The sequence below is a fragment of the Mirounga angustirostris genome, unplaced genomic scaffold (genome assembly GCF_029215605.1).
Source record: "Mirounga angustirostris isolate CCGP_5_RB_7025 unplaced genomic scaffold, mMirAng1.0.hap1 SCAF_2, whole genome shotgun sequence".
NCBI lineage: Eukaryota > Metazoa > Chordata > Mammalia > Carnivora > Phocidae > Mirounga > Mirounga angustirostris.
In genome coordinates, this window is record NW_026991710.1 from 159623289 (window position 1) to 159640927 (window position 17639).

Here is a 17639-nt window from a genome sequence, read left to right on the forward strand (position 1 = left end):
GGGTCAGAGAGCGTCTGCCTTCAGGCGGCTCATGGTAAAGGAGGGAGGTGCCCAGGTGGTTATGAAGCAGTATCATGGGTGCCAACAGAGGGGAAGGGGTGACGGCAGGTGATGTCACCAGGGGAAGAAAGGGCTGATTCTGCCCTCGTGGGACAGGGAAGCAGGGGGAGGGCCAGCAGGGGAGGCTTTGCTCTGACCTGATTCAGAAGAGGCCAGTCAAGAAAGCCATGGGTGTCTCACCTTAGGGGGATTCTTTTTTTTTTTTTAACCTGCCTGGGGCCTGGCTCCCATTACCCTCAGATAGATCCTATGAGGTGGCACATTTTGCAGGGAGGAAGAGTGATGTGTTGAAGGCCTTGGGCAGGAGTGTGGCCAAGCAGAGAGCAGAGCCCACTTTCCTGCCTTGGTCCCGGGCATTCCTGGCAAACCCACCCCAGGTTCTCTCCATGTTCCTCTGACTGAAAGGTCCAGCCTGAGCCCGCCATGCCTCAGCTGTGTCCCTGGCTGTCCAGGAAGTCCTGCCCTCAAGGAGCTCCCAGCCTGAAGCCCCCCAAAGCCTTGGGTCCCCCTGTATTTGTCCTCTCCATCTTCCTAGCTTCTTCCCGCCCTGGGGACCTGCGGGGAGGAGCCGCCCTGTCGCAGACAGGGTGGGAAGACAGCCAGACTAACCTGTTCTCTCCGTTGGGTCTTCTCCTGACACCAGGTCCCGGCTGGCTGACTTCCACGCCAATTGTCGTGCCTCCTACCAGACGCTCACCAGCTGCCCTGCCGACAATTACCAGGCGTGTCTGGGCTCGTACGCTGGCATGATTGGTAAGCCGCCCCCGTGCACCTGGGCTCAGGGGGCCTCCTGGCTGCCTGCTCCCTGCTCCCCGCGGGCAGGGCACCCGGCTCAGGGCCAGAGGGTGGATGGCCTGAGCTCGCTCTTCTCTGCAGTGGGAAAGCAGAAGAGAGGTCAGCCCTTGATCATGGGTGGAGGGGTGCCCTGAGGTCTTATAAGGCTTTTGAAATGAGAAAGTAACGTTTATTGCATGGCTCGGGCATTCCAGGTACTGCACTGAGCGGTATATACCGACTGTCTTATTTTAGTTCTCACACCAGTGCTTGCTAGGGAGGGGTTGGTATCTCCATTCTATAGATGGGGAAACTGAGGCTTAGAGAGGTTGAGGAACTTGTGCAGGTTCACCTAGCTAGTAAATGTTGGCCCTGGGATCTACACCCAGGATGCGGACCTTTGTCTCCCTGGCTCTAGACCACACACTCTTCTGGTGGAGAATGCAAAGGCCCACGCTCCAGGAAGCAGGGTGGGGGCAGCTCCTGGATACCTCCTCTGCTGTCTTGCTCTGTCCTCGGTGTCCGCACCCTTCTGCCCCCTGTGGCCATGGTCCCCTGGTCGCAGAGCTAGTCATGCTCAGAGTGTGTTTGTGAGTTGGGGTGTGTGTGTGTTTGCGGGGGCAGGTTGGAGGGAGGGGTGTTCCCAAGCTGCTTCTCTGTTGTGTCTGGGGCCCAGGGCCCAAAGAGAAGGCCTCACTGTTCCTCTCTCCTTTGCCTTCCCTTTCTCCCTGCCCAGGGTTTGATATGACACCCAACTATGTGGACTCCAGCCCCACTGGCATCGTGGTGTCCCCCTGGTGCAGTTGTCGTGGGAGTGGGAACATGGAGGAGGAGTGTGAGAAGTTCCTCAGGGACTTCACTGAGAACCCGTGCCTCCGTAAGTCCTACCAGCTCCTCCCTGTGCCCCTCGAGTCCCAGAGGGGCCCTTCACAGCTGCCTTAGCCATCCCCTTCTTTCTCCGCCGGGATGCTCAGTGGGATATATGGGGCTTCCCCAGCAACCTACAGAGACCTTGGGTTTTGTGCTCTTGGAGACTCCATCCTCCTGAATGGTCAGTAGGCCAGCCTCAGTTTACCACTGGGGGTCTTGAACCTATGTCAAGTCAGGGTCAAAAGTTTCTGGTCTGTTATCCTGACAGCTTCAGCCAGGTTCCTTCTTGGCATTTGTCACTTGTCCCTTTAAGGATCCATTCCCCCTTAGAATTGGTGAGTTTCTTTTCAAGTCTTCGGATTGCTATTCAAAAGGCTACAGAGGTGGGCTACAAGTCCCGCCTGCCTTGATCTGCTCAATCTCCCACCCACTTGAAAATCTCCTTCCTCCCTCCTTCTGTCCTTTCTTCCTTCACTCCATCAGTCCATCCTCCCTTTCTTTATAGCACTGGGCATTCAGAGAGATGAGTCACAGTGCCTGTCATTGAGAAGCTCACAGTCTCATGGAGGTACACCATCAGGGGGTCACTACGATCACAGGATGGGGTGAATGATGCTAGGGTGGAGGTCTGCACCGGGCTCTTCAGGAGCCCAGACCGGTGATACCAGTCAGCCCAGAGAAGAAGGCCCTGGAAGCTTCTCAGAAGCTGGTGCATTGAGGGACAGTGGGCATCTGTCAGCTGACGAGGCAGGGAGGGCATGCCAGTCCACCTTGGGCAGAGGTGGTTTATAGGAACTGCAGACCACTTAGTCTTACTAGAGAGTGTGAGGATGCCCGGAGTTACCTGGAGAGGGAGGGAGAGTCCTTCTCACGAAGGGCCTTGCAGTCCTAAAGATGTTAGGATCTTGTAGTCCTGCATGTGGTGGAGATGGTGGTGCAGGCCACTGAAGGGGCGTCAGCAGGTGGCACTGTGCCAGACCCGCATTGCAGAAGGCCCACTCTCTGGTTCTGGTGTGGAGGGGTGGGGATGTGGTTCTGACAGGTGACCCAATACACGTCTGCTCAGAGGGCAGAGGCCTGCTCACAGAGAGGACAGTGTGATTGAAGCAGAGCAGTGGCAGGGAGGGGCGAGGGGAGATGGAGTGGACAGATCTTTAGGAGGTGGGTTTCACCAGTGGCAAGTGGGCGGTTAGGGAGGCACAGTGTGGGACCTGGGTGGGAGAGTTGGCCCCTCCAAGACTGTTCACATGGCCAGAAAGCGGTGATGCTACGGGAAGGAGCGATGCCTAGTTGGGGCGTAGACATGATGACCTTGAGGTGCGTCTTGGACTTGGAGGTGGAGATGTCTGGAGGCACTTTGTTCCAGGGTCAAGTCTTAGGGACAGTTTTGTCCGAAAGGTCCCATTATATAGTCCTCAGTGCATTGGTGCTAAGGGTGTGGGAGTGGGTGAGGCCACACTGGGAGGAGGGCTGAGTCGGGGGCTCCTGGAACGCCAGCAGTGGAACCTGGAGCCAGGAGAACCTGTGCAGGAGCCAAGCGGGGCTTGGGGGGTGGGGGATTGGTATGGGGGAGTGGTCCGCGGCACCGGGTGCCCTGGGCCCAGCCTGCTGCCTCCTTCCAGGCTCCCCATATCCACTGCCCCTGTTCCCTTCCTCTTCCACATGTCTTTCTCTTGTGGTTTCTTTGTCTTCTCCAACCTCCCTTTTGCTGTTTTATTTTCTACATGTGAGATGTAAGTAGTGTCTGAAAAGGAGCTCTGGAGAAGTTAAGTTAGGACAAGCCACAGCCTTTCCCCAGCTCTGGGTTGTTCCAGAGAAGGCGGCCTTGGGATGTGAGGGGCAGCCCCCGAGTTCTCTGCGCCTACCTGCTCTCTCCCCCCACAGGGAATGCCATCCAGGCCTTTGGCAACGGCACAGATGTGAACCTGTCCCCTAAGAGCCCCTCATTCCAGGCCACACAGGCCCCTCGGGTGGAGAAAACACCTTCTTTGCCAGATGACCTCAGCGATAGCACCAGCCTGGGGACCAGCGTCATCACCACCTGCACATCTGTCCAGGTGAGGGGACGTGGCTCTGCAGCTGGGGGAAAGGAGCCGGGGGCAGGCTGAGGGCCTAGAGAAACACCATGACACCAGAGGTGGGGGTGGGACATTAGCAAGCTGGGGGCCAGGGACCGGGTGCGAGAGTTCCTTTCTTTGGATCGGGACCCTGAGGCAGGGAGGAGCTGTTGGGGGCTGGTTTTCTGTGTAGACGTTCCCTGGGCATTCACCTTACAAGCGTGAAGCACCTGTCCTATCAGAGGATTGTGCTAGATGCCATGGGGCTCCATAGAAATGTAAGCGCTACCATTACGAACCATCTGCTAATCACCAGGTGTTGTGCTAGCAGATTCTCTACCTGTTTCATTGCATTTTCACACAGCGAGGTGTTGGTCTTCTTGTTTTACTCACGGGAAACTGGCCCAGGAGGGTTGGGCAGCATACCCAAGGTCACACAGCCGGTTAGTGGTAGAATGAGATTTCAAACCTATGTCAGACTCCAGAACCCATGATGCTCATTGGTTTGTCCATCTGTCCATCCATCCATCCACCTAGCATGTGTTATGTACGCATCGTGTGCCAGGATGAATGTGAGGTGCAAGGGAGACACTGGTGAATGAAACGGACACAGTCCTGGGTTTTGTGGCCCTTATGGTCTTGTCTGGGGCCAAACAAATCAACGAGCATCAGGCATGGGCTGTGGTCAGTACCACAACAGGGGACACGTGTGGCACCGTGGGGGGGGCACGTCACAGGGCTCCCCACTCAGCCTTTCTCCCTGCTGCTGACCGCCCTCAGGCCTTCCTGCCGGTGGCTACGTAGATGCTTTGCTTAGGAGGTTCGTTCTAGTCAGAACACATGCATACATACTCACGGACACTCACACAACACACCACACGCTGTCACACACACACTCAACTCACTTCTCCGACGCTCAACTCACGTATACACGTTTTCGCCCGCATACACATACACGCACAGACAGACACTTTCTTTCACACCCCCCCCCCCCAGAACAGAGTGCAAAAGAGGTCCTCATGCAGAATGTCAGCACAGAGGAAGGATATCAGTGAGATTGAGGGTGGTGGGGTACAGTGGGGGAGTCGGGCCCAGAGTTCCCAAGAAGGCTGGGGGGCTCTGAAGTACAGTCGGGGGGCGGGGAGAGCAGGGCCTGGCTGTGAGGCAGTGAGGACACGGTCTGAGGGGGTGGCTGGCTCACGGCATCCACGGGGGGTGTACAGCCGTGAGACTAGCTGATGGTGACCTGCCGTGTACTTGAAATATGCTAAGCGAGTAAACCTTAGGTGTGTTCACCACAAAAAGGGAAAGAGAAGGCAAATGGTAAAGATGTGGAGAGATGGATATGTTGATTGGCTGTGAATATTTCACAGTATGCGTATACGTATCTTGGGTCATCAGGTTGTACCCTTTAAATGTATACAATTTTTGATGGTCAGTTATAACCGCAGTAAAGCTGGAAAAACCCCCAGTGCTAGGATGAGGACTTGGGGCCTGGGGGAGGCGTTCCGGTGCCCTGGGACCCATCGTACCGTGGGAGCAGGTGCGGGTGCCCGTCCTGGTTGGGAAGCCCACCCCCCCTTCCCTCCTGGTGGGCCCCTCTGTGCTGTAACAGCTGACCTCCAAGTACCCTCGTGTCAGACTCAGGGTGGGCCCTCCCGTGCCCTGCACCCCTCCATGAGGTCACCCCTCTGGATCTGCGCTGAGGTGTTTCTGTCACCCTTGGGCAGCTCCTAATTACACTAGCCATGCGTGAGTGGCTGCCAGCGGGGGCTCGGGGCCTGCTGCACAAGTACACCTCAATTTCATGCTAGAGTGCTGGGCAGCTCGTTGGTCAGGGCTGGACTCCCTGTCAGGTGACCAGGCGCTGCCCTGGCCCCCATGTCCTGAGTCCCTCGGGGCCGGCTTACACGGGGAGATGTGACTCAGCAGGTGGCTGCTGAGCTTTTCCAGGACGCTTGCTGTGACTCACTGTGGGTGTGGAAGAGTTCAAGGCCGTGGCCTCCTGCCCCCACTGCAGCCTGCTCAGGGCCTGATGGCTGACTCTCCCCCCGCCCCAAAACCCCCGGTTTTCCCTCAGCAGTTTGCTAAACTGTTGCCTGGTTTCTTTTGGCCTCAGCCTGGTTTTCTGCAGACTCACCATCTGGGGGCTGGTCTTAGGCTTGGTTTGATTCCAGTGGAGTTAATACACGATCTGCAAGTCAGCTAATGTACGGGGAAATGCTTGCGCACAGAGCAGTGCTCCATGCGTGCTGGGTGTTACGGATGTGGGAGGGGGTGGCTGGGCTGGGGAGGCTGACTGGCAGGGGGCTCCCCAGGCCTGGCCCCCGTGACCGCCCACTCACAGTCTAGTGACTAAGTCACTGTGGGCAGGACAGCTGAGAATGGCCATTCCAGGAGAAAAGGAAGAGATGCAGACCCGGGGGTGGGGTGGGGCAACCATCATACCTGGTTCTTTCTCACTGAACCTGAAGGGGAAGGGCCCCTGCTTCTGTTTTCATCACGATCTTCAGTGAGCACCTACTACTTTGTGCCAGATGTTGGGAGTGCAGAGTGAATAAACCCTCCTCCCTGCCCTCCTTCCTGCTGGAGGCCCGTGTGGGTGGTTTGTCCCCTCCCCAGCTCGTACCCTCTCCCTCAGCTCTGCTGGCTTGGAATGGCTCTGTGGTGGCCTTTGTGGGGGCTTTGGGAGTGACAGTCACCCACGGCTACAGAAGGGGGTCCCTGAGTGAGGGCAGAGACAAGAGGCTGAGGCCAGGGTGGGAGAGAGGGTGGGGGGGACTGTGTACCCCACACAGCCCCTGGAGAGGGAGAGGCAAGGTCACTTTACTTATTTCTGTCCTCCTCCCCATCAATAGGCCCAGGCCCTTGGGGAAGCCTTTGGGACCCCCTTCACTGACCCAGAGATGGCAGCCAGTTGGGGACCCCACATAAGTGATTGGACATAAGGACCAGAGGGCCTTCTGAGATCTCCTCCTGAAACCCCAAAGGATGGAAGCTCGGCGAGGATAGTAACTTATCCAGAGCCCCCAGCCTGCAGCTCCTGAACAGTTTCCTCTGGCTGCACTGCCTTGGATCCTCCTCCAGATCTGCTACCCTAGAGGGCTTTTCCATGGTGGGGGGCGGGGTCTACAGCTGGAAGAACTCTTGTCCACATCGTGGGGCTGCCGAGCAAAAATATGGGTGTCCACAGAGGAGCCAGGGGCTAGGAGGCCCCCGACTTGGCCCTGTGTCTGGGCATCCTGGATGCTGTTTTGAGTCCTGTTCTCCTATGCTTCCACTCCTGACTGTAGCCCACGCTCCAGGCAGCCCTGCCTGCCTGGAACACTCTAGAACTTGGAGAAAGCATGGCAGGAAATGTGTGCAAAATGGTCTCTCCCCCTCCCTCTGGCCTTGCCTATATGTGTGTGCATACACACACCCCTATGTGAGTCCCCTCCCTGATCTGAAGCCTAGCCATCCTGTCCCCTGGGGTAGGCCTGAGGGCTGCGGTGAGCAAGATGCTGGCCCGTGCACTTGTCAGTCCCTTGGAGCCAAGTGCCTGTCCTTCCTCTCTCTGCCTGGTGATTCCTGCTTGGATTCACCTTTCAGGGTGTTCCCCCTGACTCTGCTCCTGCCTCGCCTCACTTCAGCCCCCATCATGATGTGTTTGGCTCCCTCTCGCAGGTGCGCGTCCCTGAGGGACAGGGGCTGCCTCTCACCCTCTTTGTTGCCCTGTGTACCCTGGTGCTCAGTGCGTGGCACTGAGTGGGTACTCCAGAGAGGCTGAGGGAGAGAACCCAGAGTCCCCAGTTCATGGGGTTCATTGGAACTTCCTGCTCCCCATTCTAGAACAGGCTCTGTGTGCATTCTTGCTTGCAGGCAACTCTGTTCAGCTTCCCTCCTTCTCATAGCTGCTGTCTGTGTGCCTGCCACGAGGGTAGGGAGGTGAAGAAGTCTTTCTATGGAGGATCCGTGAAGATTGTTTAGAAGGCTCTTCTGACACATGATGGGGCCTGGACCAGGGCGGTGCCGTGTGGATGGAGAGGCAGCGAGATTGGCAGCGGGCTCTTGCTTTCTCTGCTCATGGTTTGTTTCCAGTGTCCTTGGCATTCCCTGTGGTTTTCTCTAGGCCAGTATGCTGGGACTCAAGTCTCGCCTTTCCCGGGGCTGCAGGGCCCTGGCCACACAGTCTCCTTTGCTGTTTTTGTCTCTGCCAGCCAGTTTTGGCTCTTACCCTTGATACTTCCCATCACATGTGGGAGCATTAGAAATGCATTTGGAGGGGTTGATGCAAGCCCCACTCATCACGCACCTACAAGAGGCTCAGCAGCCCTCAGATGCTTTTGTCCCCTCCTCATGCTGCCTTCTGTCGGGATGGATCTCTGTGCCCAGGCCCGTGGGCATCAGAGAGGCCTGGCAGTGTGTCCAACAGTTCTGATACACTAATATGGCTCCTTTCCAAGCTTTGAAAGACTTGAATGCAGTCCTTATTTTCTTCCCTTGCTCTAGTTCCCCTTGTAGTCGTTTATTTATTTGTCCATCAGGACCTTCATTCGTTTATTCAACATAGATTCTTACTGCGTGTGACTCTGTTCCAGGCTCCGAGGCTGACCAGCTCACTTGGCCAGTACCTTGGCCCCACGCTGGTAGGATGGGCACGATGCATGCTCAGATAGCTGGGGGAGGAAGCTGTCAGCACACCAGGAAGACTGAGAAAGTGACATGGGATCCAGAGGAGGGAGGGCTACTTTGGACTGGGAGTGGAAGCAGAGGACCCACGGGCCGAGTTAACCCCACTGCTAGGCCTGGGAGAACAGGGAGTGCTGAGTATGTGGCGCCGTGGAATTGGAGCAGAGTGGGTGGGGGTGTCCAGGCAGAGGGGCACGTGGGAGCAAGGGCTTGCAGTCAGCATAGCACAGAACAGGTCCACTAGGGAGTCTGGCCTGCTACTTGTTTGGATAAATCAAGTTTTATTGGAACACAGTCACACTCCATTGTTTATGTATAATCCATGTGCTACAGGCAGAGTTGCCTAAAATACTAACCAGGCCCTTTGCAGAAAATGTTTGCCTGCTCCCTGGTCTAGAGGAGCCTCGGGCCCTGGGTTGGGTGAGAACACCAGGTACTTACATGGGAAGGACGGATGGGAATGCAATCTGATGAGCAGGCTGAGATGGGGAGTGTGGAGGGGCCACTGAGGGCCTTTAACTGGGGACTGTGGTGGTGGGAAGATGAGCCCTGTGATCTGGGAAGGCCTCTACCTGGGACCGCAGGTAGACATTGGTTGGCAAGGGAGACACGCCTGCAGACCTGTTTGATCTTTGTCACCATTGACAGTCATAGGTAGGCAAGATAGGAGGGCTGGATGAGGGGGTGGCAAGGAGTGGAAGGGAAGAGGAGTGAGTTACTAGGCGGGCCAGGCAGGAGGGAGGTGGCCAAGGACACTGAGATCTGGGGCTGGGGCCAGGAACAGAAGCAGAGGACACAGTGTTGCCATGGATGCAATCCTGGGCTTGGTCCCCAGCACCTAGGCCAGACTGGTAGGGCCCTGGGACTGCCAGACCCAGCTTTGGGAGTGGGGACAGAGGTGGGCAAGGAAGAGGAGGAAGATAATTCCTTCCAACTGCCTGGGCAGGAACCCCTCTGGGAGAAATTTCTAGAAGGATGAACTTTGCCTTTGCTGCCATTCTCCCTCTGTCTGTGCCCCTTCCCCCAGTCAGGTCTCCTAGTGCCACCTGCTACTTCATCCTTCTGGAAGCAACGTGCAGTACAGCCAAAGGCACAAAGTCCCTGTGCCTGCCTCCACGTTGGAGGGATTTACTATTCAAGGGTCTGCCCCCTGCTGTCCTTGCAGCCCAAACCTGTGCCTTTGGGACACCGTAGCCCCACAGTCCCCGAGCTGGCCTTGAGGAGAGCAGAGGCTCAGAGTTGGGGTGGGGGTGGGGCAGGGGTTGAAGCAACTCACCTCTGTTCCCCTAAACTTGTTGCATAGGAGTCCAAGAAAACTGGGTGGGATGGGCATCACAGGCAGCCTTAGGGGGGCACGGCCTCAGAGGGCAGCCTACAGCCTGGCGGATTTGGGGAGGGAGGCGGCCTCTCTTGCTCCTGTATTCTTTACTGGTGCTGAGGTGACTATGTGGATGTTTATTTCTCTCACTAGGGTGCCAGCAGGGCTGTGACTCATTCATCTTTGGAACTCCTTGCGGAACCGTGGGGGAAAGTTAATGGTGGGCGAGAGAGGCAGTGGATTTGAGCCATTGGTGGTTTTGCCATTAGGTAGTGGAACCTTCTCTCTGTACCTTGCCCGTAGGCTGCTTTCAGAGAAGGTCAGCTGGTGGGCAAACCCCTGCCCTGCTCTGTGTGGCCAGGGCTGGGTGAGGGTCTCAGGGTGGCCCCTGGGGAGATCACTGCAGCCTTCACTGTCTGCTCTGTGTCCGCTGGAAGTCAGGTGCTCCTGTCCGGCTGGGGCAGAGGCTGCTCCTCTGGGGGAGGGGCGGGGGAAGCCCCAGGCTCCAGCCGGCCCTGGGTTGCACCTCCCAGCCCCTTCCTGGGCCCTGCCTGCATTTGTCATAGGCCCTGTGTTAGGATGTAAAACTAAGCTTGGCTCAGCCACACGCCTCGTGGCATTAAGGAGCCCTTACGGGTGTGCGGAGCCTTGCTGTGCCGTGCGCCCTGTCTCGTGCAGTTGTCACAGTGGGCCAGTGAGGTACGTTGGTCTGTCCCTATTTTATAGATGACAAAACTGAGGTTACAGGAGATGAAGTGACTTGCCTGGGTCACTGGATGAGCAAGACTCGAGCCCAGGGCTCTGGCCTCTCAGGCTCTTCCTTCCTCAGATCCAGGAGTGGTTCTGTGGGGATGGACACCAAGGATTAGGACCCTTTGGCTTAATATTTTATTTATTTATTTATTTGACAGAGAGAGAGAGCACAAGAAGGGGGAGTAGGCAGAGGGAGAGGGAGAAGCAGACTTCCCGCTGAGCAGGGAGCCTGATGCGGGACTCGATCCCAGGACCCTGGGATCATGACCTGAGCTGAAGGCAGACGCTTAACTGACTGAGCCACCCAGGCGCCCCATGGACCCTTTGGCTTAAAAGGGACAGGCTGGACGGGTCTGTGAGGATAAAAGTCTGTGAGCTAGATCTCTGAGCTCCCGAAGAAAGTACTTCAGGACAGCAAGAGGAAGCCCCGGATGTCACCTGGGCATTCAGCACACGTTCAGCGTATGGCCGGCGGCCCGGAGCCTGCTGGACTGACTTGTCATTGGTTCAGAAGGACTCAGGTCAATGCTGTGGATGATGGATGCACAGTGGGTGACATGGGGCAGGGGCACGGGTCCTAGCCCTGATCTCTGTGGAGGCCAGTCCTTCTCTCCCACCGAAATCCCTGAGGCACCTGTCAGAGACCACCCTGGGGTTGGATTGCCTTGGGGCTGGCCCAGGGAGCTGTGTCACTTTTCTCATGTTAACATGGGTCTGATGAGAGGATGGAGACTCCTCCTCTGCAGCTCCCTCTCCTTCTCTGTTACCCTCCTCCTCTTCTGTGCCCTCCCTTCCTCTCCGTTCCTTGCCCCCTTCTCCCTCTTGCCCCCTAGGCTCCCACCTGCTCCTCCCTATCGCCCCCCCCCCCCCGTGTGCTCCTTGGCTCCTAGGGTATGCCTCTCCTTTTTCTCTCTACTCTCTTTTCTCTCACTGACTTCTTTCCTCCTGCTCCTACCCTGCCTCCTTTTTCCTCAAATATTTGCCACCAGCCCCCTCTCCTCTCTACTTTTAAGAGGAGCCTGTCAAGTCCACTCGCTCTGAGGGGCAAATCCAGCCCCAGGCCCGTGGCTGCCGGGTGTCCGCATTCAGATCTCACCTCCTTCCTGCTGGCTGAGCCCCTGGTCCCAGTGCTCCTGTGCTCCCCGGGCTTCCCCCCGCGTGGGGTGACCTGGGGCACGACCCTCCAGAGCCAGAGGTGGCCGTGCCTGTGCCGAGGACCCTGACAACTGGCGTCCCAGCATAGCAGCTTGCCAGGCCTCAGAGGTAACTTAGTTTAGTTGTCTTCTCCAACCTTATTATTATTTTTTTTTTTGGAAGCAGTAGACTATTTTTAAAAATCATTTTTGTGTATAACTCCAACATACAAAACCCAAACAGACTTGCTTTGGTTGGAGTGGGGGTGAAGACGTTTATCCTGACTCTGCTTCCACGCAGGCTGCTTAGTGACACTGGGGGGGGGGGGGCGCACCGGAAGAGGACCTGTGTGGAGGGGACAGAGGCCTGCCAGACCTGGAAGCAGAGACAGCGCGGAGAGAATGCCAGGAGAAGCGGGGGCTGGGCCACGTGGCGCAGGATGGCACAGGATGGCACAGATGCTGCGAGTTGCTCAGAGGGGTGCCCGAGGGTGGATTGCTGAAGAGGAGGGCAGTTGGATGGAAGATTGTGATGACAGCACAGCCCCTAGGCGGAGTGGGCAGGCTCTGTCCCGCAGTGGCCTCCCACCGCCCTGGCTGGAGCTGCGCTTGGGGGGGGGGTGCTAGAATCCAGTCCTTGGGTTCCAGAGGGCCCTTCGGCAGGGACAAAGGTGGGTGGCTTGACCGGGCTGGATCTTGGCACCTGAAGTCACTGGCACCATAGTCTTGAACGAGATCTTCCTGGGTCAGGTCCCCGGTTCTATTCCTGTTGTGCTCATCGTCACCGTGCTCACGTCTCCACCATTGGTAGAGACTTTGATTTTGGCTGGCCTCTGTGTGACAGCTGGGGCCTTGTTTGGCTGACCAGATGCCCTGGGTGGTAGATTGCCTATGATGTTTAAGGGATTATTGATACTTCTGGCCAAGAGCAGTGATTTAGGAATAATTTCTTGGGCTTCCCGGTGCTTTTGGTGGCCAGAGATTCCCCGCAAGTGCCTTGGGAACCAAGCCGTTTGAAGCCAGGGTAGAAACACCATGTCCCCCAGCTGGTTCCCATGGATCATTTTTATGACAGTAACAAAGGATGGTTCCTCATGCACACCCTCTGGTCCCACATCCAAGTGGTTATGCCAGGAATAGAGAACCCTGGAATCATCAGCAAGCCAGCGTTCCTTTTTCATTCCTCGCCTTGGCCCCCGAGCTCCCAGGTGCCACACATCTGTTCAGGGTAGACTGGCCAGCACCTGGCCCTGTTGCCCGATGCCTTCCTAACATGCACCAGTGGCAGACATCACTAATCAATTACAGTTCTCTTCCCCACAAGCCCAGATAAGGGCTTAAGAGCTTTTTGGAGCTGGCACTTGGATCCCCGTTCTGATCTATGACATTCGTTCATTGACTCATCCTTTTATGCATCTAGGAAAGCATTTACTGAGCTGATGTTACAGGCCAGACACTGCCCCATGCAAGGAAAAGAAGCCATGGTCCCTGCCTCGTCAAGAGGAGCTCTGAGCATAGTCGACAGACATGCAAATGGCTTATTACTATATAATGCCTTAAGTTGGGGAGCAGAGTTAGCAGTCTCTTGTCCAGGAGCCCAGGGGAGACAGGACCTCAGTGCTGATGGTGTGAGAAGCTGCCTGGGATTCAGCCAGCATCTTCTCATGCACCCTGTGCTTAATGACATCAGTGGTGGGTGGCAGGGCCATGGAATATTTGGTTTCATTTGAGTCACGGGACAAAGTTGGCCAGAGAGCCGGCTCTGGTGGCCCGTCCTTACTAGCACCTTCTCTTCCACAGGAACAGGGGCTGAAGGCCAATAACTCCAAAGAGTTAAGCATGTGCTTCACAGAGGTGAGTGAGGGGCAGAGTGGGGGGTGGGTGCAGGGTCCAGCAGGGGGTGTTTCTCGGGTGAGTCTCGGACTTGGAGCCCCCAGATCCCATTGCATGGGCTGGGCTAGTTGAGCTTCTGGCCCGCCTAGATTGGGGTGGGCACTCACTGCTCGGGGTGCAGGCAGGGCTGTACCCGGGGCCCTCGGCTGTCTCCTTGGGTGAGACACAAGCAGCTGCTTGAGCAGAGGCCCTCTCAAGCCTTCCTGACTCTTCATGACATCTGTCCTGAGCACCTGCTCTATGTTGTTTTTATGATATTGAAGAGAGAGAGAGATGGAAAAAGACACGGTCCCTTCCTTGAAGGAGGCCCAACACAGGAGTCTATCTTTGACTACATCTATAGCGTGTGTGTAGGTATTTATATATGTATAAAAAGGAAAGAAAGCATAAGCTTCTAGAGGAGGAGAGAGTTCGGACAGAGATGGGCAAGGAAGCTTCATGGAGCAGAGGGATTCAAAGTAATTTAGGAACAGGAAGAACAGAGCTTCTCCCTCCTCTCCTCTCAAGAAGCAGGTGCTTGGTGGACCCTGGGAACTTCTCCTTGAGATCTTAGTACCATGGCCCTCCTCTCTGGTCTGTGTCCATAGACCCCCTTCCTCACTTGGCAGCATCAGCCCCTTTTCCTGGGGACTGCTGCCCTGGCTCCTGGAGGGCTCGGCTCAGCCCCATGGAAGCCCAGCTTTGTCTCCAGGGGAGCAGAAAGCAGGGCACCCTGGGTGGACCAGGAGGGCAGGGGTTCGAGGACTTTCCTTCTTGAGTCCTTTTCTTTGCCTGACCACGGGCCTGCCGACTCATTTGGTTTTCTATCTCTTGTTGTGTCTTTGCTTCTGTCCCCCCTTGTGCCATGGCCGCAGCTCACGACCAATATCATCCCAGGGAGTAACAAGGTGATCAAACCTAACTCAGGGCCCCGCAGAGCCACACCGTCGGCTGCCTTGACCGCTGTCTCCTTCCTGATGCTGAAGCTGGCCTTGTAGGCTCTGGGAACCATGTCGGGAGATTTCTGGAAACTACACAGATGAGAACACCCGCCTGGCAAAATGGAAACACACACAGACACACACACACACCTTGCAAAAAAATTTTTGTCCCCCACCTTGTCTCTGAACCTGTCTCCTCCCAGGTTTCTTCTCTGGAGAAGTTTTTCTAAACCAAACAGACAAGCAGGTGGGCAGCCAGAGAGCTGGCCCAGAGGTCCCTCGGCAAGGGAAACCCAGTGCTGAGGAAGGGTCCGAGGGTCTAGAAATGCCCTTCATTTTCTGCTGGTGTTTTCATCTCTGCATCCTGCTGACATAAGAGACCAAGATGACACCCCTGTGGCCCAAGGGACTTGAGGCTGTGCTGATGTGAACTGGGGTCAGGGTGGTGGCTCCTCTCCAGCCACCCACTCCAGGGACCTGCGGGGGACCTGGCAGAGGGCGTCGGGCAGTGGGGCGGTGAGGCTGGCTGCTGGGGGTCCAGCCGGGTACCTTGGCACCCCCACTTGGCTTTGAGAATGGAGTTTATTTCGCCCTCTCTGTCTGGGTTGAGTGGGTCTGCGGCTGACCTGGGAACCCCCAGTGATGCCTGTGGAGGGTGTGGCGCCGGGCTCCCTGACTGTGGCTGGAGGTGGGGCTGGGGCCAGCTCCAGGGGGCTTGGGGGCTCAGCCCTCCTGGGACATCCCCTTGGGCTGAGGGAGCAAACCTTGGGCACCAGCTCAAGGCTGATGCTTCCTCCTCCGTGGTAGGAATTTTGAAATCAAAGAGAAGTGATCCTTTGTTGGCTCTTTTGGTTTCTTGTGGGTCCATTTGGTGGGTCTCCCCCCTCCCCCGCCCCAGGGAAAGGGGTCCCCGAGGGGGCAGAGAAGAGCCTGGTGGGACTCCTGCTGGCGTCGTGCTCTGGGGGCCATGGATCCCTTTTCCTCTTTTCCACATTCTCTCCTCATTTCCCAGACGAACGCCAACCGTATGTACGTAACGCGACTCTTTTCTCAACATATATGTATATACACATCCGTATACATATATCGTGTGGTTTCCCCTTTTTTCCTTTTTTTAAGAAGCAAAACTATGGAAATAATACCCCCACAGATGAGCGAAAATGTATTATTGTAAAGTTTATTTTTTTTAATAATGTTGTCTATAATGGGAAAAAAACGGAGATTGCCTCCCTGTGTCTCTGCCCCCATCGGGCTGACTGGGCTGTGGAGGGGGGTTCCTGATCCGTATTCATACTTAGCCAAGGCTCCAATAAACATACTAGGAAGCAGTTTGCCTTCTGCCTCACTCCGGGCGTGCTTTCTCCCCCTGTTTTGTTCTTGGCCCAGTGCCACCTCTTGGCCGCTTACCTGGGCTCTTGACGGGCCTTGGGGAGAGTGTGTGTGCATGTGTGCGTGCACACGTGTCTCCATCCGTCATGTGTCTTCGGTGTGGGTGAGGGAGCTCCTTTAGGAGATGATTTTCCACTTGGTGGATCTCTGCATCCCGGCTCTGCTGAGCCTGCTGGGCCCTTCTTCACCCATCCTCTCCCGCCCCCCATTACCAATCAGTGCCAATGTCCCTTGGCCCCAGCCTTGACGAGAAAGAAAGCAGCCATGGGGTTGGACCAGGAGACAACTTGACCTTGACACCTCGGGTCTGTTTGGGTTTTAAGGCTGCCTGGGTGGTCCTATTAAGTGGTCCTGTTGGTGTTACATAGAGTGAGGTGGTATATTCCCACTGGGACTCCTGGTTTATGTAAGGTATGTGATTGCGAAGGCAGAGACCTGGCCTTCTGGATCCCATCAGAGAAAGAAGATGACTGTGGTCCATCTCTTCTTCTCTTTTTCTCCGTTTACTGCCCAGGCTCCACCTGGACCCTGGGCCTGCCATATTCTCCTGGAGAGATTCTCCCTGGAAAAGACTGGGAGGATGCCTGCTGGCTGAGTGTGTGCGCACACCCCCACATGCAGGCTTGTGAGTGTTCGCATGCACATATGAGTGTGTGCACAGGGCAGGGAGGGAGGAGGAAGACTGCCACGTGGGGGGTGTTCCCACTGTCAGGGCTGCATGTGATCCCATCCTGTCACCACCGGGAGATGAGGTGCTGTTCTTCCGCCTCCCGATTCTGGGTTCCCCAATGGCTCTTGGTTCCAGTTGCAGAGACACTGGCCACCATTGGCTTATGGTGGTTATAAGTGTGATGTATGTGTTCCAGCCTGTGCCTGGAGGGACAGTGCACAGCCAGCTCTCTTCCCCGGCCACCACTGGCCTTACTCCGGGTAGCGGTGGCTGTGGAGTTTGCTTGGGAATCCATGTTCTTTGTGAACAGCGAAGACTGGTTAACTTAAAAGGCTTTGGGGGAAAAAGGCTCACATAATCAGTGGAAGGTGGGGGGACCAGGGGAGGCTGGGGCAGGAACCAAAGGACATCCGAAGGGACAGAAGGCATGATCTACAGGGTCAGCATGCTGCTGCCTCTGGGATGAACGACCAGCAACTGTTGTCCAACTGGCTGCACTGGGGCTTTGTGCCTACCTCCTGCCATACTTTGGTGGGACAGGAGAATGTGTCCTGTCTGACATTCCTAATGTGGTTTAAGCCCTTGGCTTGCATAATGAAGGAGAGAAAATTTCCCAAAAGGAAATGGAGGTGCCATTAGGAAGGAGGGATGGATGCGGGGCAGCTTTACTGTGCCTTAAAACCTCTCCCTATCCAGGTATCACCTAGCTGAAATTTTACTATTAAATATTCATTCCTTTGGTTGAGATGATTCCTGTTCTCTGTGATCCTCTCAAAATATGTAAATAACACTGGGAAGAATAAAATGCTACTCCCTTAATGCTAATTAGGTTAATGGTTTGAATGAATCTTAGTTAACATTAAGACATTTGGGCCTAGACATTGAGATTGGGCTTGGGGGACAGTTAAGTGAAGAGGAGCAGGAACGGAATCAGGAGAAGATTGGTAGGGGCTCCGGAGATAGAGCTGAAATTATTTTAGGGTTCTTCTGGGGAGAGTCAGCTGCATGAAGAATAGGCTCACTGTGCCTTTACCCAGTCAGCATAGTCTGTACAATGTGCTTTCTTTGCCACTGGCCCCTTGGGGATTCCTGATCTGGGGCATGCATCTATCTGCAGCTAGGCCCCATACC

At 55.9% G+C, this 17639-nt stretch overlaps 1 protein-coding gene across 3 annotated transcripts in view; it reads left to right on the forward strand.

Moving 5' to 3' along the window:
- GFRA2 (GDNF family receptor alpha 2) overlaps positions 1–16122 on the forward strand; it is an 85826-nt gene extending 69704 nt beyond the window's left edge. The window contains exons 5-9 of one of the 3 annotated variants that reach the window (XM_045879970.2): positions 704–813; positions 1571–1711; positions 3589–3761; positions 13437–13490; positions 14384–16122. In XM_045879970.2, the coding sequence (XP_045735926.1) occupies positions 704–813; positions 1571–1711; positions 3589–3761; positions 13437–13490; positions 14384–14506 (601 nt within the window). In that variant the 3' untranslated portion in view covers positions 14507–16122. Of the gene's footprint in view, positions 1–703; positions 814–1570; positions 1712–3588; positions 3762–6619; positions 8500–13436; positions 13491–14383 lie in introns of those variants that run through there. The other 2 variants (XM_064585441.1, XM_064585440.1) reach the window with 2 other exon arrangements.
- Positions 16123–17639: the final 1517 nt, after the last annotated feature.